The sequence below is a fragment of the Oryx dammah genome, unplaced genomic scaffold, assembly GCF_014754425.2.
Source record: "Oryx dammah isolate SB20612 unplaced genomic scaffold, SCBI_Odam_1.1 HiC_scaffold_1, whole genome shotgun sequence".
Lineage (NCBI taxonomy): Eukaryota > Metazoa > Chordata > Mammalia > Artiodactyla > Bovidae > Oryx > Oryx dammah.
The window spans coordinates 82,278,477-82,306,176 of NW_024070185.1; the positions used below are offsets into that span (position 1 = coordinate 82,278,477).

At 37.7% G+C, this 27,700-nt stretch overlaps 1 protein-coding gene across 2 annotated transcripts; it reads right to left on the reverse strand.

Annotated features, from left to right (window-relative positions):
• On the reverse strand, positions 1-27,167 carry ZNF484 (zinc finger protein 484). 2 transcript variants are annotated; one of them, XM_040245505.1, is made up of 5 exons: positions 26,862-27,167; positions 20,775-20,819; positions 9,566-9,692; positions 9,213-9,308; positions 1-2,799 (listed from the first exon to the last, which is right to left on the reverse strand). In XM_040245505.1, the coding sequence occupies exons 1-5, from the start codon at positions 26,874-26,876 to the stop codon at positions 482-484; spliced, it is 2,601 nt and encodes an 866-aa protein (XP_040101439.1). In that variant the 5' UTR covers positions 26,877-27,167; the 3' UTR covers positions 1-481. The 2 variants fall into 2 exon arrangements, with proteins under 2 accessions (XP_040101439.1, XP_040101446.1); XM_040245512.1 differs by lacking the exon at positions 26,862-27,167 and adding an exon at positions 22,508-22,666.
• Between the last annotated feature and the right edge of the window lie 533 nt (positions 27,168-27,700).

A 27,700-nucleotide genomic window follows, 5' to 3' on the forward strand; every position in this document is an offset into this window, starting at 1 on the left:
TAGAGTCCATCTTTGTATCTTTAATGTAATTTTCACAAAAACGTCTAGATTCTTTTTATTATACATCTGAATTGTCTACACTGTTGCCTTGATTTCAGTGTCCATAGAGTGCTTGGACAACGAAAAATTTTCTTGGAAATCTACTCAAGAAATTCCTTTGGTCAACATTGAATATTTTTGCTTATACAGGGCATGAACAACTCAACAGCCCTGATTTATAAAGCTGCTTATCCAAAACATGAAATAAGAACTATTGGCAAGTCATCTCCTTGCACATGTACTATTATCTGCAGGTGCTTAAAAATCCCAGCATCTGTCAAGTAAACAAGCATGCCCTTAATCACTGCTTAAACACTTTCTCCAAAGTGTCTGCCCATATGTATAAAACTGGACATAAGCTATGAGATCCAGATATTCATACTTCTGACTAGAGGAAAATTGTATTGGGTTACCCCTTGCTTCTTAGTCAAGCTATAGCTCCTCACAACTTTGTATCCCTACCCCATGATTGTGGCACTGGGCATTCTACTTCCTCAGTATTAGATTTCTGATGTACACTGAATTGTGCTTTCCAGTTAAAGTCTTTCCTAAAGTCACTAGATTTATAAGGTTTCTGTTTAGTATGAATTTTCTGGTGTTTAATAAGATTTGATCTGATGGAGAAGGCCTTTCCACATTCAGTACACATATAAGGTTTCTCTCCTGTGTGAATTCGGTGATGTTCAAGGAGTTGTGACTTCTTAATAAAAGCCTTCCCACAGTCACTGCATTTATAGGGTTTTTCTCCAGTATGAATTCTCCTATGTCGATTTAAATGTGACTTCTGGATGAACGACTTCCCACATTCAGTACAAATATAAGGTTTCTCTCCTGTATGGATTCTCTGATGCATAATGAGTGTTGATTTTCGTGCAAAGGCCTTCCCACATTCACTACACTCATAATGTCTTTCTCCAGTATGAGACTGCTGATGTATATGGAGGCCTGACTTTCGAGTGAAGGCTCTTCCACAGTCACCACATTTATAGGGTTTCTCGCCAGTATGAATTTTCTGGTGTGTAAAGAGATTTGATCTGTCCGTGAAAGCCTTGCCACATTCAGCACATCTGTAGGGTTTCTCTCCTGTGTGAATTTGCTGATGTACATGAAGTTGTGACTTCTTTGTGAAAGACTTGCCACAGTCACTGCATTCGTAAGGTTTCTCTCCAGTATGAATTCTCTCATGTGTAATAAAATGTGACTTGTGGAAGAAGGCCTTCCCACATTCAGTGCAAACATAGGGCTTTTCTCCTTTATGAATTCTCTGGTGCATACTCAGTGTTGATTTCTGAATAAATGCTTTCCCACACTCATTGCATTCATAATGTCTCTCTCCAGTGTGACATTTCTGATGTATCCTGAGCCGTGACTTCCAGGTGAATGATTTCCCACAGTCACTGCATTTATAGGGTTTCTCTCCAGTATGAATTTTTTGATGTTTAATGAGATTTGACCTGTCAGTAAAGGCCTTCCCACATTCAGTACATACATAGGGTCTCTCACCAGTATGAATTTTCTGGTGTATAATGAGATTTGTCCTGTGAGTGAAGATTTTCCCACATTCTGAACATATGAAGGGATTCTCCCCTGTGTGAATTCGCTGATGCACATGGAGTTGTGACTTCTTTATAAAGGACTTCCCACAGTCATTGCATTCATAAGGTTTCTCTCCAGTATGAATTCTCTCATGTGTAATAAAATGTGACTTTCGGATAAAGGCTTTCCCACATTCAGTACATACATATGGTTTTTCTCCTGTGTGAATTTTCTGATGCATACTTAGTGTTGATTTTCTTGTGAAAGATTTTCCACACTCAATACATTCAAAGTGTTTCTTGCCAGTATGAGCTTTTTTGTGTATACTGAGATTTGAATTGCGAGAGACATTTTTTCCACATTCACTGTAATCACAGGAGTTTTTTCCTCCAGTAGGAATTCTCTGGAGTCTGAACAGATCTAACTTCTTGAAAAAGGCTTTTCCATGTAAACTGCATTTATAGTCAGTCTCCTCAGTATGAGGAGTTTTCTCATGGTTTGAGTTGAGGGAAAATGTCTTCCCATATTCAATGCTTACATAGGATTTTTCTCTTGTATAAACCTGAGGCACAGCAGATTGGGACTTCTGAGTGAAGATCATGTCACATTTGGTGCACTCATGATGTTTCTCTTCAGTATAAATCCTTTGATGTGCAAAAAGGTGTGTCTTATGGGTAGAGAGTTTTACACAATCAGAAAATAAATGGAAGTCCTCCCTACTATGATGTTTTTGATGCTGAATGAGAGCTTGCTTACTCAGAAGTTTCTTACATTGATTATATTCACAAGCATTCATTTCTGTATGAGAATTCATATGAGTAAAAGTATTACCATATCCAATAACCTTATCAAAATTTTCTGTTGCATTGTTTCTATTACAATTACATAAGCTTACAATAGGCTTCAAACTCTTTTGAAATGAGTCATAGTTATGGAGTCTTTTTCTTGAAGGAACAAGGTTTGTGTTTACATGAAATTTTTTCCCAATGTCTTTATCATAGTCACAGTTCCCCTTATTAGCTAGTGTATCCTTGTTGGTGAAGATGATAGGACTTAAATGTTTGTTCTGGTTTTCCTTATCTCTTCCTGTCTGTTTATCATCTTGCCAAAATTCTTCTAAAATGGAATATAGGTCATCTCTTGGGAAGAGACGAATTCCCTCAAACCAGACTGAAACATCTTCAGATATTCCCTGTTTTGATGTTTCAAAACCAATATGCTGATCTAGAAAATAAAATACACAAAGAACAGTTAGCAAAACACAGAAGGGATGATAGAGTGGATACAAGATGAACACAGAGAAATGGGAGAGGTTCTATATAAATGTAATAATAAATATAGATAAATATATAAAATAAGAATATATATAATAATCTCTTTATATGAAATAATATGCAATAATAAAATAAGCCCTTACATTACATTTACTGTCTGATAAACAATAGAATTTAGATGTCTCAGCCATTGTTCTAACTCATTTCAACATCAACATAACTTTTTGCTATTAATGTTATTATTGTCCCTACTTTACAGATGAGGAAACTGAGCCACAGAAGAGTTAAGTAATGTGCCCAAATCATGCTTAGTAATTGGGGAAGATGAGATTCAAACTGAAATATGCTGTTCTGAACATGTAGCAGAACTACATAATAGGTGTTAGAAGAACAAAGTGACAAACCATGTGGCTAAAAAATATTTCTGAGTCTAGATTCTTATTATCCTTCATCTATAAATCTTAATCTCTCTGCTTTCTCTATTAACCACTGTGCCCTAAATATATTTATGTACAGAAATATATTGTAGCCTCAGTCATCCTGAATTAGCTTTACCATTACAAACAGTAAATATATATCTATGATTCAATTCTTTATGCCTGGTTTTACGGTGCAGATACACACACTTAATAAGGAAGAATGTAACAGCAAAAAGGGCCAACTCTGAAGCAGAGACAGAATTTGTTCATTAAAAGCTGTCCCCTTCTTTCAACAGTGTTAAGCTTAAGAAAAACACCAATATAGTATACTAACACATATATATGGAATTTAGAAAGACGGTAATGATAACCCTGTATGTGAGACAGCAAAAGAGACACAGATGTATAGAACGGACTTTTGGACTCTGAGGGAGGGAGAGGGTGGGATGATTTGGGAGATTGGCACTGAAACATGTATACTATCATGTAAGAAATGAATTGCCAGTCTATGTTCAACACAGGATACAGGATGCTTGGGGCTGGTGCACAGGGATGATCCAGAGAGATGATATGGGGTGGGAGGTGGGAGAGGGGTTCAGGATTGGGAACTCATGTGCACCCCTGGTGGATTCATGTCAATGTATGGCAAAACCAATATAGTATTGTAAAGTAAAGTAAAAATAAAAATTAAAAAAAGAAAAGCTGTCCTCTTCCTTCAACAGTATTAAGCTTGTAGCCAAGCATGTGTCTGTCTCAAAACACAGGCATATACAGCCTCATTTGTAGGTAAATCCAGGTAACTCACCTATCACCATTCAAATAAGAGTATGAATTATATTTGTTGTAATCAGGTCAATGTTTTAAGGAAGTAAGTATGTCTCCCATAACTCTTCCCACTGGCTATATTACAGACTTGCTAGCTCAGTTCTATGTTGCTGATGATGCCCGAGACAAGAGATTAGAAAAACTACAGCCCTCAGGCTAAATCCAGGCCAGGTTAATGTTTATGTTCTCTAAGTCACTGTTTCTTGGGGTCTATCAATGACAGGAGGTGGGTTTTACTCCAATATACCATTCTTACCTACAATAAGAATCACTAATATCCCCAACTGTGGAATAGTGTATAAGACATAGCAGAGTCAGTTCTGATGAGGTGGATGAACCTAGAACCTATTATACAGAGTGAAGTGAGTTAGAGAAAGATAAATATCGTATTCTAATGCATATATACAGAATCTAGAAAAATGGTTCTGAAGAATTTATTCACAGGGCAACAATGGAGAAACAGACATAGAGAATAAACTTAATGGACACAGGGAGAGGGGAGGAGAGGGTGAGATGTATGGAAAGAGTAACACGGAAACTTACATTACCATGTGTAAAATAGATAGCCAATGGGAATTTGCTGTATGGCTCAGGAAACTCAAACAGGGGTTCTGTAACAGGGGTGGGATGGGGAGGGAGATGGGAGGGAGGTTCAAAAGGGAGGGGATATATGTATTCCTATGGCTGATTCATGTTGAGGCTTGACAGAAAACAACAAAATTCTGTAAAGCAATTATCCTTCAATTAAAAAAAGTATTTTTAAAGACATAGTAGATTCTCAGTAAAAACTTACATAAAAATCAGATTACTCTTTAAGACACAGTCTAACCTTGTATCCACTTCATTCTATCTCCAGGACCGTACAATGTTTGTAATATCCCCAAACACATTCTTTTAACTTTTATATTTTTGAGCTTCCCATGTGGGGCTAGTGGTAAAGAACCCACCTACCAATGCAGGAGACTTAAGAGACATGGGTTCAATCCTTGGATTGGGAAGAGCCCCTGGAGAAGGAAACAGCAACCCATTGCAGTATTCTTGCCTGGAGAATTCCATGGACAGAGCAGCCTGATGGGCTATACAGTCCATGGGGTTGCACAGAGTCGGACATAACTGAAGTGACTTGGCACACATTACAGTTTTACTCACACATATTAATGTTTTCATTAAGCCTGAGGACCTCTAATACTAGATTCCTAGACATGGCTTTCATCTTTTGCAACTTTTCACTTTCTTTAGCTTATAAACCCACTGCTATGCTTGACAGTATTTACATTATTATCAATGATGTTCAATGTAAAGAATTTGCTCCTGTGGTAAAAAGTTTAATTATTCATAATTCCTCTGTCACAAACTGAATTACCAATTCAATAAAATACAAAGTCATAATTCAGGCCAATAAAATGAATGTATGTAAGCTATCTTTCCACCAGTCACTAAAGTCTATTTTATTACTGAATCTAAACGTATATTCTTTTCCTTTTCCCCACTAAGCTTCCTTTTCCTGATCCTTTATTCCTTTTCAAAATTCATAGGGTTCTATGATCTAAAAATGAATCTCAAACCTCAGCAAAACTCTAGGAAGGCTCTCGTTTCTCTTAACTTAAAAATAAACACAGATATTCTGAGCCTTACAAAGTCATATTTAATTGGCATAGATGTACACAAAAATAAATGCTTAATGCTCAAAGCCTTAAATTTTAAACATTTTTTTCAGTTGTCTTCCCTTTCCAATTACAATTATTGGTCCTTTAAATTACTCTTAGCAGAAAAAATTTCAAATCCCTCTGCAATAGAGCAAAATATCACCTAAAGAATTTAATTTCACTAAATATTCTCTAGAGAAACATTTTTGAAATAGATAAAAGACTCAGTTGTCATTCAAATTAATGTCATTTTCTCTGAGTTTCTGTGGGTCAGAGAATTAGAAAAGGGAAAAAGCAATGTATACCATAATACATCCAATAAGAGAAGTAAGTAAAACATGAGAGCAAAGTATAAGTATGTAGATTATCTGAATAGGGAGACAGATCAGAAAATAAAGGGTCAGATACAGGAGAATAATTAAAGAAAATGTTAAAATGAAGCAAAAATGATTATGGAAACTAAACAAAGATAAATGTGAATTGCAAATATGAGGCATGTTCTTCCTTTAGTTTATTAATCCATTGAGAGAATTTCTCATATGTTAGGTAATATTTTGCATCATATAGCTATGACAAGATAAGTACAATATTTTAACCAGTAGCACCTAGGAAAAAATTTTTTTTAAACATCAAAACAGAGTTAGAATAATTCAAGCATAAGTGAATGCAGACATGGTTTTAGGTTTTATTTTTCACTGGAAAGGAAAAGGAGGAGGGCATCTAAATGATACTTTCTAAAAGAGAAAAAATAGTAGAAAGAGCATAAAGAATTGTTTGAGAAGATGAGTCACAGGGAAAAGCAAAAATATGACAACATTAAAACAATAAACAATAAAATATGACAACATTTAGAAAGGTGTGCCACTTGCTTTACCATGCTACATTGTAACTGCTCTTCCTTCACACAAGTAGCTGCCTGATGGGCCCTTATATGCATAAGGTATCAATTGTTCCCCTGAAAGCTTATACAATGAGAACCAATCTGATCTGTTTCCTTAATTCTGGTGTCATTCATGGCTTATGCCAGAATTGAGACAAATGATTCAATTTGAGACACATACATAGGTCTTAGGCCACTTTAAGGAGGGCCTACTCCTTATATCTGTCCCAGAATACCAACTATAACTTCCAATTTCAATTGGTTAAATATATGACACAGACTTGTGGGAATCAGCAAATGCAGCATAAAGTAGCACAGCTCAAAGTATGTACTCAGGAGCAGGCAGTAAATCCAGAGAACAAGAGAAGAAAGCCCCCTTGGTGGTGGTCATCATCCAAAGATCCTGCTTACTACCTAAACTGTTAAGTCACCTGCAGAGAAGCAATGGACTCCCACACCAAATTTGGTTCAGATGTCAAGAGTGATGATTTGACACACAACCAATAAGATATGAAAAAGTTCATTACTCATTTAATGAGGCTTTTGAAGGGAAAGTTCCCAAGCAGGTCTAAAAGTGGCTTAACAGTGAGAAAAGGAAACTGGCTTGGGTTTTTTATAGTAGTTGGGGGATGGTGCTAAGCTGACTGGTACAGAGCAACTTGCCACTAGCACTAATGGAAAGAGCATCTGGGTTTTCTTGTAGTTTGTCCAGATGTGGGGCAGAAGATGAAGAGAGAGTGGTGACGTTTGGAAGGTGTCAGTAGTCAAATACCAAAAATGAAATCAGAATCTATTACCAGATACATGATAAGATGTTCAAAACATTTTGTTATTAGAGAAACACAAATTAAAACAAATAGAAATTAAAATCCACTAGATTATGAGAAATTATTAGAAATATGGGCAAGGATGTGGAGAAACTGATGCTTTTGTATGTTTAGAGGACTGTAGACCAATACATCCAATCTGAAAAACAATATGGCTATACTTAGTGAAATAAAGCATTAGTATATTCATTAATAAAACACTCCCACTACTCTTCCTCAAGAAATTCTTGTTTCCTAAAAGAATAGTTCTTGAAGAAATTTATTATAGTACTAGCTATAGTAGCTAGAAAGCTGGAAAGTAAATCTGGCATATATATATACTATGGAATGTAAGCATCAATTAGAAGCAATGAGCTAGAAAAACAGTGTAACATGAACCAATTTAGTGCTGAGAGGAAAAAAAATAAACTAAGTAGGATATATGGCACAGTGGGGCTTCCCTGGTGGTGCAGAGGTTAAAGCGTCTGCCTGCAATGTGGGAGACCTGGGTTCAATCCCTGGGTTGGGAAGATTCCCTGGAGAAGGAAATGGCAACCCACTCCAGTATTCTTGCCTGGAGAATCCCATGGACAGAGGAGCTTGGTGGGCTACAGTCCACGGGTCGCAAAGAGTCGGACACAACTGAGCAACTTCACTTTCACAGAATAGTACCATTTTTAGAAATTAAAATGACCAACAATTTGAATTTTACAAATACCTGACAAATTCAAGAATAAATTGCAAGCAAACATATAAAATACAGTAGAGCAACTGCCTCTGGGAAGAATAAAAATGAAGTAGGGAGTGAGGATTAAAAGGGATAAATAAAAAAATAAAATAAAACTTTTTTAAAAATTGTAAAATAGGTGATTCCCTGGCTATCCACTGGTTAGGACTCTGAGTTTCCACTGCAGGGCGTGCAGGTTCAATCCCTGGCCAGAGGAACTAAGATCCCACATGCTGTGGAGTGTGGTCCCCCAAAATTACAGACTTAAAATAAGAAGCTATCCCCAAATGTAAGTAATGGAAATCTCAAAGCCAACAGTTGAGGGAGAGGCATGGGAGATGATATAATACAGCCATCTCTAGATGACAATTCTGAAGCACCTTAAGGGAAAAGAAAGAAAATGAAGAGAAATAAGCAGGTGAGTGACCCAAAGTAATTTTTTTTTAAAGGCAATTTTGAGTACCTGAATGTGTAAGGAAAGGATTTAAGACATTGACAGAGATTTTTTAAAAAAAAATTTTAATGCTATAAAAAGGGAGAAAAAGCAAAACAGCAGGATCCTACAGCCAATGTACCAGTAACTGTAGCATATCCCTCTTAAAGAGTCAAGCAAAGAAGACACTGATATTGGAAGGGGCCTTAAGTGGGAATGGCTTCCCTGGTGGTTCAGAGGTTAAAGCGTCTGCCTGGAATGTGGGAGACTGGAGTTCGATCCCTGGGTTGGGAAGATCCCCTGGAGAAGGAAATGGCAACCCACTCCAGTATTCTTGCCTGGAAAATCCCATGGACGGAGAAGCCTGTGGGCTACAGTCCATGGGGTCGCAAAGAGTCGGACACGACTGAGTGACATCACTAAGTGGGAATGGGATTTAGATGTGTAAGAGACCAATATCAGCTCTATCCATGCAGTTTCAAAAGTTCAGAATGTTAGGGAAATATCATATTAAAAGCACCTCAAAAAAAAAAAGAAAAAGAATAAAAGCACTTCAAAGTTGCCCAACTCTGCCAGTAAAACTGTGATTTGGTTATACAATCTCCTATGCTTTTGGTTCCTACTCACCTAGACAGCTCTGGCTTGAGATTTTGCCATTCCACGTAAATGGTTCTTCTCCCCACTCCAAGTTGAAAATGATTTCTGCTTTGGGAACTTGACACCCTGATGATAGGAAACAAAAAAGCCCTCCATTTACTTTTCAGAAAAGTTCATGGGGAACAGAAGTATATTCTTAATGTCCAAAAGAGACTGTTAAGAACATAGAACAAAATAAGGACAAAACTATTACACACTTCAGATGTCCTACAGTCTTTAGAAGTCCCACATACCTTAGAAACACCAAATTTCAGAAATTCCACTATGAAAAAAAAAAAAACCACTCAGTTAGGTACAGCCTTACCCAGCAGAGCTGTGCTTACCCACTGAGATCAAGTTGAAATAGTTTTCCAGCATTACATCCCTGTATAGACTTTTCTGAGCAAGGTCCAATTGTTGCCACTCCTCCCTGCTGAAGTCTACAGATACATCTTTGAAGGACACTGATCCCTGGAAAAACACATGTTTATTCAATGAAAAGCATCAGGACTGTAGGATAAGAGCAAGATATTTATGAACTTATTTTTAATAATTTTTAACATGATACAACATATAAGATTCTCACTAAATACCTAAATTGGACATTATTATTTCAAGGGAAAAATAAATATTAAAAGTATTAGGTCATTCTTTCTGTGGCTCTAATAACATTCTGAAGTTTTGTTTTTATCTGTGTGCTGGTTACAAAAGAATAAACTGATAAGTCATCAAGCTGCAAACCTGATTTCTGCATTCGTTTCCATGTATGCCATATTTCATTAACACTTACTTCAGTTAGAAAAGCAATGATTTTTTCAGATATAAAATCAGAAGCACAAGCAACCAAAGAAAAAATAGATAAATTGGACTTTATCAAAATTTAAAACTTTGTGCTAAAAAAGATACCATTAAGAAAGTGATAAGATAAGGGAATTTGCTGGCAGTCCAGTGTTAGGTCTCTGCACCACCACTTCAGGGGGCATGGGTTCAACGCCTGGGAGGGGAACTAAGATCCCCATGCTATACCCAATGGCCCAAAATGAAAAAGAAACAACAATAACAACAACAAACAGAACAAAGTGTTTACTTAAAGTAAAAACTCAAAGATTATGGGGAAATGTCTGCAATTATATATCTGATAAAGGACTTGTGTAAAGAATATATAAAGAACTCTTACAACTCAATAAAAAGATAAATGATGCAATTAAAAATGGACCAAGGGGACTTCCCTGGTGGTCCAGTGGCTAAAACTCCATGCTCCCAATGCAGGGGGCCTGGGATTGATCCCTGGTCAGGGAGCTAGATTCCACATGCTATAACAAAAGATCCTGGATTCTGCTACAAAGCTCAAACATCCCTCATGCCACAGCTAAGACCTGGCACAGTCAAATAAACAAATGGACCAAGCAGAATATACATACATCCAAGGAAGATATACAAATGGCCAAAAAGCATGAAAGGTTCTCAATACAGGTCAATATAGTCAAAAGGGATATCAAAATTCAAAGAGATACCCCTTCAAAGTCACTAAGATGATTATAAAATAAAAAAAATGCTCTGCTTGTGTGTATTTGTATTTTTATTATTTTTGTAGCAAAATAATAAATGCAATTAAATCTTGAATTCTGAAATTTAAAAAATGCTCCAATCATTAGTCATCAGGAAAGTGCACCTACTAGGATGGCTATAATAATAAAAAACCAAAGGACACATAATATCAAGTGCCAGTGGGGAAGTGGAGAAATTGGAACCCTCAAATAGTAAAGGTGGGAATCTAAAACAGTCTGGCACTTCCTCAAAAGGAGTAATATGAGCTAATGGTTCCACTTCTAGGCAGATACCCAAGAGAGATCAACAATGTTCATAGTAGCAATATTCTTAATAGTCAAAAACAGAAACAACCCAGGGTATCAGCCAATGATGAATTTCAAAATGTGGCATATTCATAAAAGAAATTATTCATCCATAGAGAGGAAAGAAATACTGATTTATGCTACACTGTGAATGAATTTTGAAAATATGCTAAGTGAAATAAGCCAATCACAAAAGACCACATATTACACAATTCCATTTACATGAGATGTCCAGGATGGGCAAACCTATTAGGACAGTAAGAAGATTGCTGGTTGCCCAGGAATGGGGTAATGGAAGGATGTGGTGGGGAGGGAGGTAGCAACAGCTAAAAGGTATGACTTTGGACAGGGGAGGGAAAGAAAGTGTTCTAAAATTGGATAAAGACTGCACAACTCCAGGAATATACTAAAAATGATTGAATGTACACTTTAAATGGACAGTACATATGATATGTTTAGGTGAACCTTTTGAGGCACTGTCATATCCAGATGGCATACAAGGGTTTGTGACAGTCCAGGGTTTCTTCCAGGAAGAAGTACATGCCAGATGAAATACTGAAATTGTCTGTTTATAATACTGAAATACTGAAAATACTGGAAGCAGTTAGGTGCTAAGACTCTACAGACAACATTTAAAGTTTGAGTTGATGTACATAACCACTTTTACACTAGGAGTATTTATCAATTCTGGGTGTGGTAAAAGGTGAAAACCCAGGCTTTGAACCAGTAGAAGGCTCAAGTTGGGTGATAGAGAAACCAAAATTCAAACACATGGACAGTTTTTCCCCTAAGACATCTGCCAAATTCTAGGGCTGTATGAGCAGAAGACTAAACACTTAAGCAAATAGCCTCTGAAAAGCAAGGCAAAATGTTAGCAGTCTGATAAGAAAACACTGTTGGCACCTATCAAGAGGAGGGTCCACAGAGGGCAAACTGGCCTCTCAGCTGAAAATCCTGGATAGTCAAGAGTGAACCAGAGGTAGACTAATATCAGGGCTTCAACTTAAGTCTTGATTCAACATAACACTATGCCTGACTAGATAAAGGTGTTCATCCTCCACTCTATCTGCTAAGGGAAACAAGGATCCTCTCTTGAGAAAGTTTGTTATTGTTCAGTCACTAAGTCGTGTCTGACCCTTTGTGACCCCATGGACTGCAGCAAACTAGGCTTCCCTGTCCTTTGCTATCTCCTGGAGTATGCTCAAACTCATGTTCATTGAGTCAGTGATGCCATCCAACCATCTCATCCTCTGTCATCCCCTTCTCCTCCTGCCCTTAATCTTTCCCAATGAATATTCAAGACTGATTTCCTTTAGGATTGACTGGTTTGATCTCCTTGCAGTGCAAGGGACTCTCGAGAGTCTTCTCTACCACCACCACTCAAAAGCAACATTCTTTGGTGCTCAGCCTTCTTTATGGTCCAACTCTTACATCCATATATGACTAATGGAAAAATCACAGCTTTGACTATTTGGACCTTTGTCGGCAAAATAATGTCTCTGCTTTTTAACACGCTGTTTAGGTCTGTCATAGCTTTCCAAATTTCAAGGCTTCAATCACCAGCTGCAGTGATTCTGGAGCCCAAGAAATAAAATCTGTCACTGTATCCATTTTTTCTCATCTATTTGCCATGAAGTGATGGAACCACATGCCATGATCTTAGTTTTTTGAATGTTGAGTTTTAAGCCAGCTTTTTCACTCTCCTCTTTCACCTTCATCAAGAGGCTCTTTAGTTCCTCTGCTTTCTGCCATTAGGGTGGTGTCATCTGCATAGCTGAGGTTATTGATATTTCTCCCAGTAATCTTGATTCCAGCTTGAGCTTCATCCAGCCCAGCATTTCGTATGGTGTACTCTGCATATAAGTTAAATAACTGAGAAAGATACCATACTCTAGATCTTTGACAATGCTTTATATGTGTTTTGATACAATAAAAGAAATGCCTATCAAAAAACAGAACAAAATATCTAAAACCACAGGGGGAAAAATTCAATAGAAACAGTCTTACAGGATTTTGGAGTTAGATGAAAAGGTGGAAAATTTCATCAGAGAAATGGAACTTATACTAAAAAATTTTTAAATTGAAAAATTCAGTATCTAAAATTAAGAACTGAGAGGGGTTTAATAGCAGAATAACAGAATTACTAAAATGGAAGACAAGCAAACAGAAGATATCCAAACTGAACCACACAGGTTTTTTAAAATAAAAATAAGCACAAGAGCACGTGATGTATCACATGTACAGCACCTTGGAAAGAAAAAACATACTGTTGTCTGAGACAATAAAGAGGAAGAATATGAGGCAGAAGCAAAATTTGAAAAGAAAAGGTGAATGACATCAACTCAAAGACTCAAAAAGTTTCTCAAGTCCCACTTTATAAAACTGTAAATACAGACTATGCAAAAACAATAATATCTTGTGAAATTTAAAACATATGTAGAATTCAAATGCATAAAAATAATAATATAAAAATGAGAAGCAGTAAATGGAATTAAGATGCTTTAGCATCTATTAAGAAGGGGGTAAGATAGTAATGAGTTAAAGATGGATATTATAATATCTAGGGAAACAAAAGAATGCATCACAAACAAGGTAACAAAATAAAAATTAAAACTTGACTAATCTAAAAGAAAGTCAAGAAAAGAGTGGAAAGATAGTATTAAACAGACAATTCAAATATGAAACTAATAAAACTGGATATAAATTCAAATATATCATAATTGCATTAAATGTAAATAAACTAAACAATCAAGTTAACACCAAAGACTGAGACATCCAGCTAAAAAAATTTAGTAAGGTGCATTCTACCCTGTTCACCTTGCTAGACACCTAAAAACCTAGAAAAATATTCATATATAAAGCATCTATCTACACCCTTGACTTTCTCTCAAGAACATACTTTCCTACAGTGAAACTAATTATGGCATCTTTTGTAATCTTGATAGCCCCCAAATACCCCAAATCATCAAGTCTAGTTCCTTTTTGCTTAACAGTTCTTCCTCCAATCTATTGCTTAATATTCATATTTTATTGTAAGCAGGAAAAAGAAACCATGTCACATCTCCAATCCTTTACTTGAAATCACCTCAGAGAAAAACACAAGTCCATCACTGACAAATCTGCTTTCCATATAACTACAGGACAAAATCCAGCTAAGCTTTCTGCTACTATATACCAGAGATGCTCCCTCCCCTACTTTCTCAGTTCCTTCTTGAGTCTTCACCAGAAGCACCTTTAACACCCATATTCCTGTCAACAGTCTGTTTAAAATAATGAGATATTCTCTAAAACAACCTAGTTTTTCCCTGAGTTCTCTAGCAGAGTTAACAACAATATTTCTATTACCAGTCTGTTCAAGAAAATCTAGGCTCTTGCTATTATATGCTTCAAATTTTTTACAGTTTTTATTCATTATCAAATTCCAAAGTCTTTTGACATTTTGGGGTATTTGTTACAGCATCATTCCATGTCCAGGTACCAAAATCTGTAATGGTTTCCTATTGCTGCTGCAACAAATTACTGCAAACTTAAAGCAACACAAATTTATTATCTGGATCTTCCTATCACAGGCAGTAAGAAAAGGTGGGATGATTAAAGTAGAAAGAATTTCTTACAATTTCTGAGTAAAAATGACTTACAATCTAGAAATAGCTACAAAATTACTGAGGGTCAAATAAAAATACTTTTAGACATGCAAGGTCTCAAAAAACCTAATTGCCATACAATACCTTCTGGATAATATTTTCTAAAAATGAAAGCATGACTCAAGAAAGAGCCAAAAAACAAGAGATCCAATACTTGGGAGACATGAAAGGAATTCCTAGCAGCATGCCAAAGGAATACCCCCAAGTCAGTGCATGAGAATCAAATAGAGAACAACTTTGGTAATGTCAAGAACTCCAAGGGAAGTTTCTTTCAACTGCTGAAATAAATAGCCTGTATTCTGGAGCCAAATTGCTTGGGTCTTACTCCTGGTTTCACCACTTACTAGCAGTGCAACCCAGAGCAATTTACTTAACTTCTCTGTGGACCTACTTCCTTCTCTGTAAAATGAGGATAATGATTATAGATACCTCAAAGGGGATGTGATTAAATCAGTTGAGAGAGAGAGTGTGTGTGTTTACAATGCCTAGCATACAGTAAGCACTATATTAATGATTGGTGTTAACTGTCATTATCTAATATATTTTAACATATTGTAAAGATATTTATATACATGGGAAGACTGTGGAGTTGATTTAGTGATCCAGATATGGAAAATGAAACAAATGATTAAACCAAACAATAATTAATTCCAAGTAAAATAAAAAACAGTGCATAAAAGATAAAAGAAATGGTTCAACTGTGAATATAATTAAAATAAACATATTAATAAATACAGTCTATTGATTTACCCCAAATTATGATATACCTATATTAGAAGGAGGGGAAGAAGAAATGTCCATATAAGTGCTGAAGCCTTAAATGTCTGAGAGTTAAATCCTTATTTTCCATTGTGCTAAGTCAGTAGATACTACCTAAAACTGAAAATCAAGAGATGCCAATGTAAACATGTGATTTAGACATAGGACTGTAAATACCAAAAGAATTAGTTTGATTGAGTTTAGAGTGATTACCTTTGAGAAGCTGGAATCTGAGGGAAAAAGAAAAGTAAAAGGCAAGAAACAAAGAGAGAACCATACCCAACTGAATGCAGAGCACTAGAGAATAGGAAGGAGAGATAAGAAGGCCTTCTTAAATGAACAATGCAACAAAATAGAGGAAAACAATAGAATGGGAAAGACGAGACTTCTTCAAGAAAACTGGCACTATCAAGGGAATATCTCATGTTAGGATGGGCACAATAAAGGACAGAAAGGGAAAGGACCTAACAGAAGCAGAAGAGATAAAGAAGAGGTGGCAAGAAGACACAGAAGAGCTATACAAGAAAGGTCTTAATGACCCAGATAACCACAAAGGTGTGGTCATTCTCCTAGAGCCAAACATCTGGGGTGTGAAGTCAAGTGGGCCTTAGAAGTATTACTAAGAACAAACCTAGTGGAGGTGATGGAATCCCAACTAAGCTATTTCAAATCCTAAAGGATGATGCTGGTAAAGTGCTGCACTCAATATGTCAGCAAATCTGGAAAACACAGTGGTGACCACAAGACTGAAAAAGGTCAGTTTTCATTCCGGTCACAAAGAAGGGCAATGCCAGACTATGTTCAAACTATCATACTACTGCACTCATTTCACATGCTAGCAAGGTTATGCTCAAAATCCTTCAAGCTAGGTTTCAGCAGTTCATGAACCAAGAACTTCCAGACATAAAAACTGGGTTTAGAAAAGGCAGGGGAACCAGAGTCCAAATTGCCAGCATTCACTGGATCATGAAGAAAGCAAGAGAATTCCAAAAAATATCTACTTCTGTTCTACACTAAACACTTTGACTGCATAGATCACAACAAACTGTGAAAAATTCTTAAAGACATGGGAATACCACATCACCTTATCTGTCTCCTGAGAAATCTGTATGTAGATCAGGAAGCAGTCATTAGAACCAGACATAGAACAACTGATCGGTTCAAAATTAGGAAAGGAATATGGCAAGGCTATGTTCACCCTGTGTGTATAACTTATATGCAGAGTACATTATGTGAAATGCTGGGCTGGATGAATCACAAGCTGGAATCAACACTGCTGGGAGAATTATCAACAACCCCAGATATGCAGATGATACCACTCTAATGGTGGAAAGTAAAGAGGACTAAAGAACCTCTTGATAAAGGTGAAAGAGACTGAAAAAGCTGGCTTGAAACTCAACATCAAAAAGCTAAAATCATGGCATCTGGTCCCATCACTTCACAGCAAATAGAAGGGGAAAAAGTGGAAACAAGGACAGGTTTTATTTTCTTGGGCTCCAAAATCACTGTGGACAATGAGTGCAGCCATGAAATTACAAGACTCTTGCTCCTTGGAAGGAAAGCTATGACCAACCTAGACAGCATATTAAAAAGCAGAGATATCACTTTGCCAACAAAGGTCCTTTAGTCAAAGCTATGATTTTTCCAGTAGTCATGGACAGATGGGAGAGCTGAACCGTAAAGAAGAGGGAGTGCCAAAGAACTGATGCTTTTGAATTGTAGAGCTGGAGAAGACTCTTGAGAGTCCCTTTGACTGCAAGGTGATCAAACCAGTCAATCCTGAAGGAAATCAACCCTGAATATTCAATGGAATGACTGATGCTGAAGTTCCAATACTTTGGCCACCTGATGCAAAGAGATGACTCATTGGAAAAGACCCTGATGCTGGAAAGATTGAGGGCAGGAGGAGAAGCAGTCAACAGAAGATGAGATGATTAGCTAGCATCACCAACTCAATGGACATGAATTTGAGCCAGCCCCGGGAAATAGTGAAGGACAAAGGAGATTGGGTGCTGCAGTCCATGGGGTTACAAAGAGTCGGATATGACCTACTGACTGAAAAACAATAGCAACAAAACACCTAACCTTCTGAAAGTGTTCCACAAAATTACAGCTGTAGGAAAACTTCCAAACTCATTCTCTGATGCCACCATCACCCTCAGACAAAGACACCACAAAAAAAGAAAATTACAGGCCAATATCAATGTTGAATGTTAGAGGCATAAATCCTCAACACAATACTAACAATCCAAGTCCAACAATACATTAAAAAGATCATTTACTATGATCAAGTGGGACTCATGTACGGATGCAAGGATTTTTCAATATCTGAAAACCAATCGATGTGACACACAAACTAAGAATAAAAACCATACGATTATCTCAGTAGATGCAGAAAGACAAAATTCAGCCCCCTTTTATGATAAAAGCTCTCCAGAAAGTGGGCATGGGGGAACATTCCTCAACATAATAAAAGCCATATATGACAAATCTACCGCTTAACGTCGTACTCAATGTTGAAATGCTGAAAGCATTTTCTCTAAGATCAGGAATAAGACAAGGATGTTCGCTCTCACCACTATTATTCAGCATAGTTCTGGATGTCCTAGTTACAGCAATCAGAGAAGAAAAAGAAACAAATGGAATCCAAATTGAAAATGAAGAAGTTAAACTGTCACTGTTTGCAAATGACATGATACTGTTCATAGCAGACCCTAAAGATGCTACTACAAAACTATTAAATCTCATCAGTGAATCTAGTAAAGTTGCAGGTAACACAATGAATACACACAAAATAACTGTTGCATTTCTATACAATAACATCAAAAGATCAGAAAGAGAAACTCAAGAAACAACTTCATTTAAAATCATATCAAAAGGATAAACTACCTATGAATAAACCTACCTAAAGAGACTAAAGAAAGACCTATACTCTGAAAATTATAAGGTTTCGATGAAGGAAACTGAAGAAGACTCAAACAGATGAAAAGATATATCATTTTCATGGACTGGAAAAATTAATATTGTCAAAATGAATATACTACCCAAAGCAATCTACAGATCTAATTCAATCCTGATCAAATGACCAATGGCATTTTTCACAGAACTATGGCTTTCCTGGTGGCTCAGACAGTAAAGAATCTGCGTGTAATGCAGGAGACCTGGGTTTGATCCCTGGGTTGGGAAGATCCCCAGGTTCAAGGAATGCAACCCTCGCCAGTGTTCTTGCCTGGAGAATCCCTATGGACAGACGAGCCTGGTGGGTACAGTCCATGGTGTCGCAGAGTCAGACACAACTGAGCAACTAAGCACAGCACAGCACAGAACAAAAAAATCTCAAAATCTGTCTGGAGACACAAAAGACCTTGAATAGCCAAAGCAATCTTAAGAAAGGAAAACAAAGCTGGAGGAATCAGACTTCCTGACAAAAGTAGAAATATAGATCAATGGAACTGAATGGAAAGCCCAGAAGTAAATTCATACACCTTTGGTCAGTTAATCTATGACAAAGAAGGCAAGAAAATACAATGCTGGACAGACAGTCTCGTCAACAAATGGTACTGGGGGAACTAGACAGCTACCTGTAAAAAAAAAAAAAAAAGATCATTCTTTAATACCATACACAAAAATAAGCTCAAAATGGATTAAAGACCTAAATATGAGACCAGACACTGTAACACTCCTAGAGGAAAAAATAAGCAGTACAATCTTCAACATAAATGTAGCAATATCTTTTTTATCGGTCTCCCCAAATAATGGAAATAAAAACAAAAATGCACAAATGGGGCCTACTTAAACTTAAAAGATTTTGCACAACAAAGAAAACAAAAAACAGAATGAAAAGAAAACCCACGATTGGGATAAAATGTTTGCAAATGATGTGACTGACATGGGATTAGTCTCCAAACTTTACAAACAGCTCATGAGGTTTAACATAATCAAAACAAACATCCCACACAAAAAATGGGCAGAAGACCTAAATAGACATTACTTCAAAGAAGACATACAGATGACCAAGAGGCACATGAAAAGATGCTCAACATCACTAATTAATATACAAATGTAAATCAAAACTACAATGAGATATCATTCACACCAGTCAACATGGCTATCATCAAAAAAATCCGCAAAGAATAAACGCTGGAGAGAGTGTGGAGATAAGGGAACCCTCCTACAATGTTGGTGGGAATGCAAATTGGCATAGCCACTATGGAGAACAATATGGTGGCTTCTCTAAAAACCTAAAAATACAGCTACCATATGACTTTGCAATCCCATCCCTCGGCATATTCCTGAAGAAAATCATGGTCCAAAAGGATATATGCACCCCAGAGTTTGTTTCAGTGATGTTTATAATAGCTAAGACATGGAAGCAACCTAAATGTCCATCTACAGAGGAACGGAGAAAGAAAATATGGTGTATATATACACAATGGAATATTACTCAGCCATTAAAAAGAATGAAATAATGCCATTTGCAGCAGCATGGATGAATCTAAAGACTGTCATACTTAGTGAAGTAAGTTAGACATAGAAGGATAAACAGTGTATGATACCCCTTCTAAGAATCTAAAAAGAATTGGTACACATGAACTTATTTACAAAACAGAAACAGACTCACAGATTTAGAGAACAAACCTAGATGCCAGGGCAGGGTGGGATGGGGGGAAGAATATGGGGAAGGAACAGTTAGGAAGTTTGTGATTGACATATACACATTGCTATATTTAAAATGGATAACCAACAAGGTCCTACTGTATAGGCCAAGGAAGTCTGCTCTATGTTATGTTGCAGCCAGGATGGGAGCAAAGTTTGGGGGAGAATGCATTTGGGGGAGAATGCATACAGGTATATGTACGACTGGGTCCCTTTGCTGTCCACCTGAAACTATCACATCATTGTTAACTGGCTATACTTCAATATAAAATATAAAGTAAAAAAAAAAAATCTATCAAAAATTTTCTCAAACATCAAGAACCAGGAAATAGTTATTGTAGATGAAATAAATTACTTCTTAACAATATAAAGTATGTATTTCATTTCTATTATTGCTATGTCTTTCATGAAGATCAGAGACAATTTTGTAGTTCAAAGTTCATAACTGTTAAGTCACACAACTCACATATACCTATAATCCAAGTTTGACTTGGAGTTGATTGTCTCTTTTTACTGTCTTTGATCTTAGTTTTTATTTATTTATACTTGTCCATTCACTATATGGGTTAAGAGATACCTTCTACAACTCACTGAAAAGTAAGGAAAGCAGCAAATAAATAAATGAACAAATAAGAACTTACCCGGGACTTGGTCATTTCTGGCTCTTCTGGGAAAGGGGCAGAGATCTGAGAAAACAGATTAACAGAGGGACACAAGAGAAGGAACTGCGTCAATGTCATTTACAGTCCATGAACCTGACCCCAAAACTTACTTGTAGAACCATATCACAAAAAAAATCATCCTGTACTGTACAAAGATTTAAATGCAGGAGTTTTACCACAGCATGGCTAATACCAAAAAAAGAAAAAGAAAGTTAGAAACATCTTGATACCCAATAATTATGAACAGCTTAAATACTTTACAGGGCATCCATAGGATACAATATTATGTAAAATTAAAGTACTATAGAAAAATAAAATGGTAAGTAAAAATAAAAAGATGTACCAAACAGTATGAGTCCATTTTCATTGAATAATGTGTGTATGTACACATGAACACATATATGAATGCATTCATGCACACAGAGAAAATCATCTGAAAGAAATATATTAATGTTAACAGATATAACATTTGGATGATGGGAAAATTATAGGTAATTTCCGGTATAGACCATCTGGTGATGTCCATGTGTAGGTCTTCTCTTGTGTTGTTGGAAAGGGTGTTTGCTAAGACCAGTGTGTTCTCTTGGCAAAATACTATTAGCCTTTGCCCTGCTTCATTCTGTGCTCCAAGGACAAATTTGCCTGTTACTCCAGGTATTTTTTGACTTCCTTCTTTTGCATTCCAGTCCCCTATAAAGAAAAGGGCATCTTTTTTGGGTGTTAGTTCTAGAAGGTCTTGTAGGTCTTCATAGAACCATTCAACTTCAGCTTCTTTAGCATTACTGGTCGGGGCATAGACTTGGATAACTGTGGTACTGAATGGTCTCCCTTGGAAATGAAGAGAGATCATTCTGTCCTTTTTGAGTTTGCATCCAAGTACTGCATTTCAGACTCTTTTGTTGACATGACGGCTACTCCATTTCTTCTAAGGGATTCCTGCCCACAGTAGTAGATATAATGATCATCTGAGTTAAATTCACCCATTCCAGTCCATTTTAGTTTGCTGATTCCTAGAATGTCAACAGTCAATCTTGCCATCTCCTGTTTGACCATTTCCAATTTGCCTTGATTCATGTACTTAACATTCCAGGTGTCTATGCAATATTGCTCTTTACAGCATCAGACTTCACTTCCATCACCAGTCACATCCACAGCTGGGTGTTGTTTTTGCTTTGGCTCTGTCTCTTCATTCTTTCTGGAGTTATTTCTCTACTGATCCAGTAGCATATTGGGCACCTACCGACCCGGGGAGTTCATCTTTCAGTTTCCTATCTTTTTGCCTTTTCATACTGTTCATGGGGTTCTCAAGGCAAGAATACTGAAGTGGTCTGACATTCCCTTCCCTAGTGGACCATGTTTTGTCAGAACTCTCCTCCATGACCCATCCATCTTGGGTGGCCCTACGTGGCATGCCCTTTCATTCAGTTAGACAAGGCTGTGGTCCATGTGATCAGATTGGTTAGCTTTCATCCCCATCCCTGGCACTCAATTCCTCACTCCCACTCCTAAATTTTCTTTTCCAACTGCCAATCGTTGCACACTGACCTCACCCCAGCAGCCATTACTCACAGATCAGAATCACTGGTTCCCATGTTCTACTGCTCACAGGCCCCAACTGAGGCATGAGATAGATGGGCTCCAGCTTAAACATTTACAGCCAGCCTCCTATTTACACTTCCAGATAGAAATAACAATAGGAACAAGTTAAATACCTGTACTTTGCCTCCAGTGGATACTTTAAGATAGCAGTCCTGGCCGTGGCAGAGAGGAGCTGAGTCCTGCTCAGATAAAGAGACCACATATTTCTCATTCTTGAGGTCAAGGACACCTCCCTATCTATACATGCACAGAAGGTTTCCTCAGCAGTCAAAAAGGTAGGGAGCACCACCCCATAAGAGGTGGTGTCACCCTTCCCATAGGTTGCTGCACTGGAACCCACCTTGGCAAAAAGATATGCACATATATGAGGGAGGACCTAGGTCAGGTCAGTTATGAGGGAAAAAAGTGAGATAACTGGCCAAAGACAGATAAAAACCTAGAAGAACTGCGCTATATAAAAGATTTAACTGTCTCTTTACCATGCTCCTCCTCACTAGTGGGGATGCCGACACTCTTTCTCTCCAGGTATGTATCTCTACCTTGCTATGTCTTAACTAAACAAACTCTACCACATGTTATGCTGTGTCTCTAATAATAAACTTTATACCTGTTTTTGTTTTGTTTTTTACAGTTTTTGCCTCCTGAAAACATTTTTGCTTTCAAATAGGGCAAAAGCCAGAGAAACTCTGCTTCTGGCTCTTGCTGGTGGAGTGGATAGGATTCCTGGTTTTCACCCAGGTTCAATTCTTGGCCAGGGAACAAAGATCTCACTTCAAGCCACCACTGTTCTCTCTACAAGATCATAATCATTCATTCTATAGTCCCTGATCACAGAGCCTCCAATAACTGTACCCCATGGTCCTGACTCTACATCAGTCAATCAATCCCATGCGCTGAAAAGGAAAAACTCCTCCTGTGTGTTCTTCTTCTATTCTCACATCATCTACTTAGAGGTTTAGCATTATTCACACAAGTTAGGGACTCAGTCCTATAAGACTGTCCCCACCCCAATTTCAGATGCCAACCACAAGTTCAGGCTCTTACTTGTGCTTCTGACCAGCTGGCTACAATCAGATGATCCCACGAGGTTCCCTCATATTACACTAATTTTCTAGAGTAGCTCATAGAACTCAAGAAAATATTTTACTTATTAGATTACCAATTTATTATAAGAGAATATAATTTAGAAACAGCCAGGTAGAAGAGATGGATATGCAAGATATGTCAGAAGGAGTGCATTGCTCTCCCAGAATCTCCACATGTTCAATCTAGAAACTCTCCAAACTCCATTCTTTTGAGTTTTTATGAAGACTTCACTATGTACAGAGGGCTGATTAAATAACTAGCCATTGGTGATTCAACTTCCTACTCAACTTCAAGCTCTAAAACTTTAAGAACTTGCTTGGTTCCCCTGGCAAACAGCCCCCATTGAGTGATTCACTAGGGGCTTTTCAAACATCATTTCATTAAAATAAACTCAGGGGTGTTTCAAAGGAACTTATTATTTATAATAACAACAACAAAAACCCCACTAATTTCACCTTTATCTCTCTGGTGCTAAGTCAAGAGACAAAAATAAAAGAGGCCCCTATAACTCTTATCACTTAGGAAATTAGAAAGGTGTTAGGAGCTTTGTGCTGGGAACTGTGGATGAAAATCAAAATACAAATTTATTATATCACAATCCCGCATGCATCAATAACTGGCATCCACACCTTTATTACTACTGTTGACTGAAAAAAACTTCTTACCCTAAAAAGTGAGGATTATTTTTATTCAGTAGACTTACTGAGGACTTAAGTCCAGGATACAGCCCCTTAGACAGCTAAAAGGGACTGTTCTGAAGAGATAAGGGAGGAGCCAGACTAAACGGGAGCTTTTGCAACAAAACAAACACCAAGTATTTGGAATATCAAAAGATTCAGTTCAGTTCAGTTCAGTTGCTCAATCGTGTCCGAGTCTTTGTGACCCCATGAATCGCAGCACACCAGGCCTCCCTGTCCATCACCAACTCCCAGAGTTCACTCAGACTCACGTCCATCGAGTCAGTGATGCCATCCAGCCATCTCATCCTCAGTTGTCCCCTTCTCCTCCTGCCCCCAATCCCTCCCAGCATCAGAGTCTTTTCCAGAGTCAACTCTTCACATGAGGAGGCCAAAGTACTGGCGTTTCAGCTTCAGCATCATTACCTCCAAAGAAATCCCAGGGCTGATCTCCATCAGAATGGACTGGTTGGATCTCCTTGCAGTCCAAGGGACTCTCAAGAGTCTTCTCCAACACCACAGTTCAAAAGCATCAATTCTTTGAAATTGCTTTTCACTGAAAAGAGAGATCCTATAATAATAGCATCTAATAAATTAAAAAAAATACAAAATGCATTAACCATTAGATTTATGCATGCCTTTCCCCCAAATACATGTAAACAAAACTAGTAAAAAAGCACATAGAACTACAAAGTGAATTATTAGTAAAAAATTATTACTGCAACTCTTTAGAAATATGATGAATCAAGCAGACCAAAAATAAGAAAAGAAAGACTTGAAAAATACCAACAAGCTATATTTAACATACATTAGGAGAAGTTTATACCACACAAACAGAAAATATGCTTTCTCTTATATCCATTGAACAAAGCTCACTGTAACCTGAGTAGCTTGCCTTCAAGTCACAAAGAGAAAGAGAAATATTGTATTCTAGCACACAGGGAGGCCTGGCATGCTGCAATTCATGGGGTGGCAAAGAGTTGGACATGACTGAGAGACTGAACTGAACTGAACTGACTGAACACACATATAAAGAATCTAGAAAAATGGCTCTGAAGAATTTATTTAAAAGGTAGCAATGGAGAAACAGACATAGAGAATAGACTTATGGACATGGGGAGAGGGGAGGAGAAGGTGAAATGTATGGAAAGCATAATATGGAAACTTACATTACCATGTTTAAAATAGATAGCCAATGGGAATTTGCTATATGGCTCAGGAAACTCAAACAGGGGTTCTGTATCAACCTAGAGCAGTGGGATGGGTATGGAGAGGGGAGGGAGTTTCAAAAGGGAGGGGATATATGTATACCTATAGCTGATTCATGTTGAGGTGTGGCAGAAAACAACACAATTATGTAAAGCAATTATCCTTCAATAAAAAATAAAATTTAAAAAAAGGAAAAGCTTGATAAATTGTTAAAAGTTGAGACTTTGCAGTCTACAGTCTATGAAAATACAATAAAATTAAAAATAAACAAAACATATCAATAATTCAGGAATAAAGAAACTCAACTCAGGATCAAAGTGGAACATCAAACTGAAATTATACATTTCAAAAATAAAGATGTATATAAAAGAAATATCATACCCCTAAATGTATCCAGTATAAAATTAGGAAAATAAGGAAAAGAATGACAGTTACATAAAATGGGGGGAAATGGGGGAGTGGGGAGAAAACATTTTTTAAAAAGATAAAATTAATATAAATATAGTAGAGAGTATAAACATAATGAATACTTCAAAATGACCAATAAAATAAATCTTGATATTCCTAATAAAAATAAGAAAAATGATACATAAATAACCAGGAATGACAATGTAGCTCCTAACCGGGATACAAAGCACATGGCGATATATTTTTAAATCTCTAGCAAAGTGTACCATGAAGAAAACTTTCACATATTGAGGCATGGAGAAGTCGTTTTAGCTTACACATGGTTCAGACTGAACTTTGTGTGAACATACACAGCATATCTGCTTTAACCATTAAGGTGGTTGGAAGATAAGAATACGTAACTCCCTTCTTATAGCATCCCCTTAACGGGAATCATGGTCCTGCAGTCTCACTGTATATGTATTAAATCTAGCTGCTTTAAAAGGTCGAAGGAATGTATCCCTGTCGTGTTTGATATATGATCTTTGTTCTGATAAGTTTATAAGGCTAAGCTGAAAACCATACTCCAACCCAGCAATTCCTCAGAGCCTCCTAGCTGTCTCCTGGGCTACAGTCCTCAGTTTGGCTCAAATAATACTAACAAAACTCTTTTCTACTCCTATTATGATTATTTATTATTTCCATCAATAATTTTTTAAAAATCAGAAATAGAAACAACCTAGTAAGCAGAAAAAAGAGAGGCTATTAATGACCATCTACCATCTCTCCCCTTCAGATCCTTCATTTCTCAGGCCCCACAGTTACCCTCCCCCACAGAATCCAGGAACCTGCCCACCGATCCAACAACAAAGATCCCACAGATCCCATCACTCCGCCTGGAGTTCCACCATCCACTCTCACTCCCAGCCCATGTCTCCAGGGATTCACCATTCCAGACCCCACCAATCCCGCCGGAAGCCACCATCAAGACCACACGGACCCCTATTATTCCATCCACTGGCGGCCTCCATCTCTGACCCCATTGTTCATCACGGACAGCAGCGACACCTCTTCACTAAATCCCCACCCCAATGCTCCCTGCACTCACCAGCCCCTCACCCATGCTCTTTCCAGACAGTGGTCATTTAGATGTCGCAGTGGTAAAGAATCTGCCTGCCAATGCAGAAGGTGCAAGTGGCATTGGTTGGATCCCTGGGTGGCAAAGATCCCCTAGAGAAGGAAATGGCAACCCGCTCCAGAAAATTCCAGGGACACAGGAGCCTGGAGGGCTACAATCCATGGGGTCGCAAAGAATCGGACGCAACTGAGCGACTGAGCGCGCGCCCGCCCGCGCGCGCACACACACACACGCGCACGCGCGCGCACACACAGTCACAGGAAATACAACTCCACCTACTTCCTTTTTCTGGATTCCCTCCTTGCCCTTGTGGAATTTCTTAGACTCCGCCTCCATATGCCCAAGCTCAACAGTGGCTTCTCTGCGGAAATTTGCCAGTATTCAACATGGCGCTCTGCTGAACTCTGCCCTTCTCTAAATGATTTAAATTCGGTTCAGTATGGCGGCGCCCATGTAGTCACTCAGGCCTGTGGGCCGCCATGTTGAAGTGAGGTAGACTTGTGTAGTAAAGAGATGTCAGGAGGAAAGGGGAAACCGAGGGATGTATCCTGGAATTAAGCCAGGAACAACCAGAGCTGATCACCCAAAGCAGCCCCAGGCATCTTCCCTATTCCTGTGGATTTGAAGCACCTCAAACAATAATATCTAAGCAGCAATTATTAAGCACTCCGTCCCCAAGTAACAGAATAAACATTCTATCCAAGCATCTAGAGAGCATTTACCAAGGGATACTATAATCTGTGTGCTTCCCTGGTGGCATCAGTGATAGAGAACCCGCCTGCCAGTGCAGGAGACACAATGAGATGTAG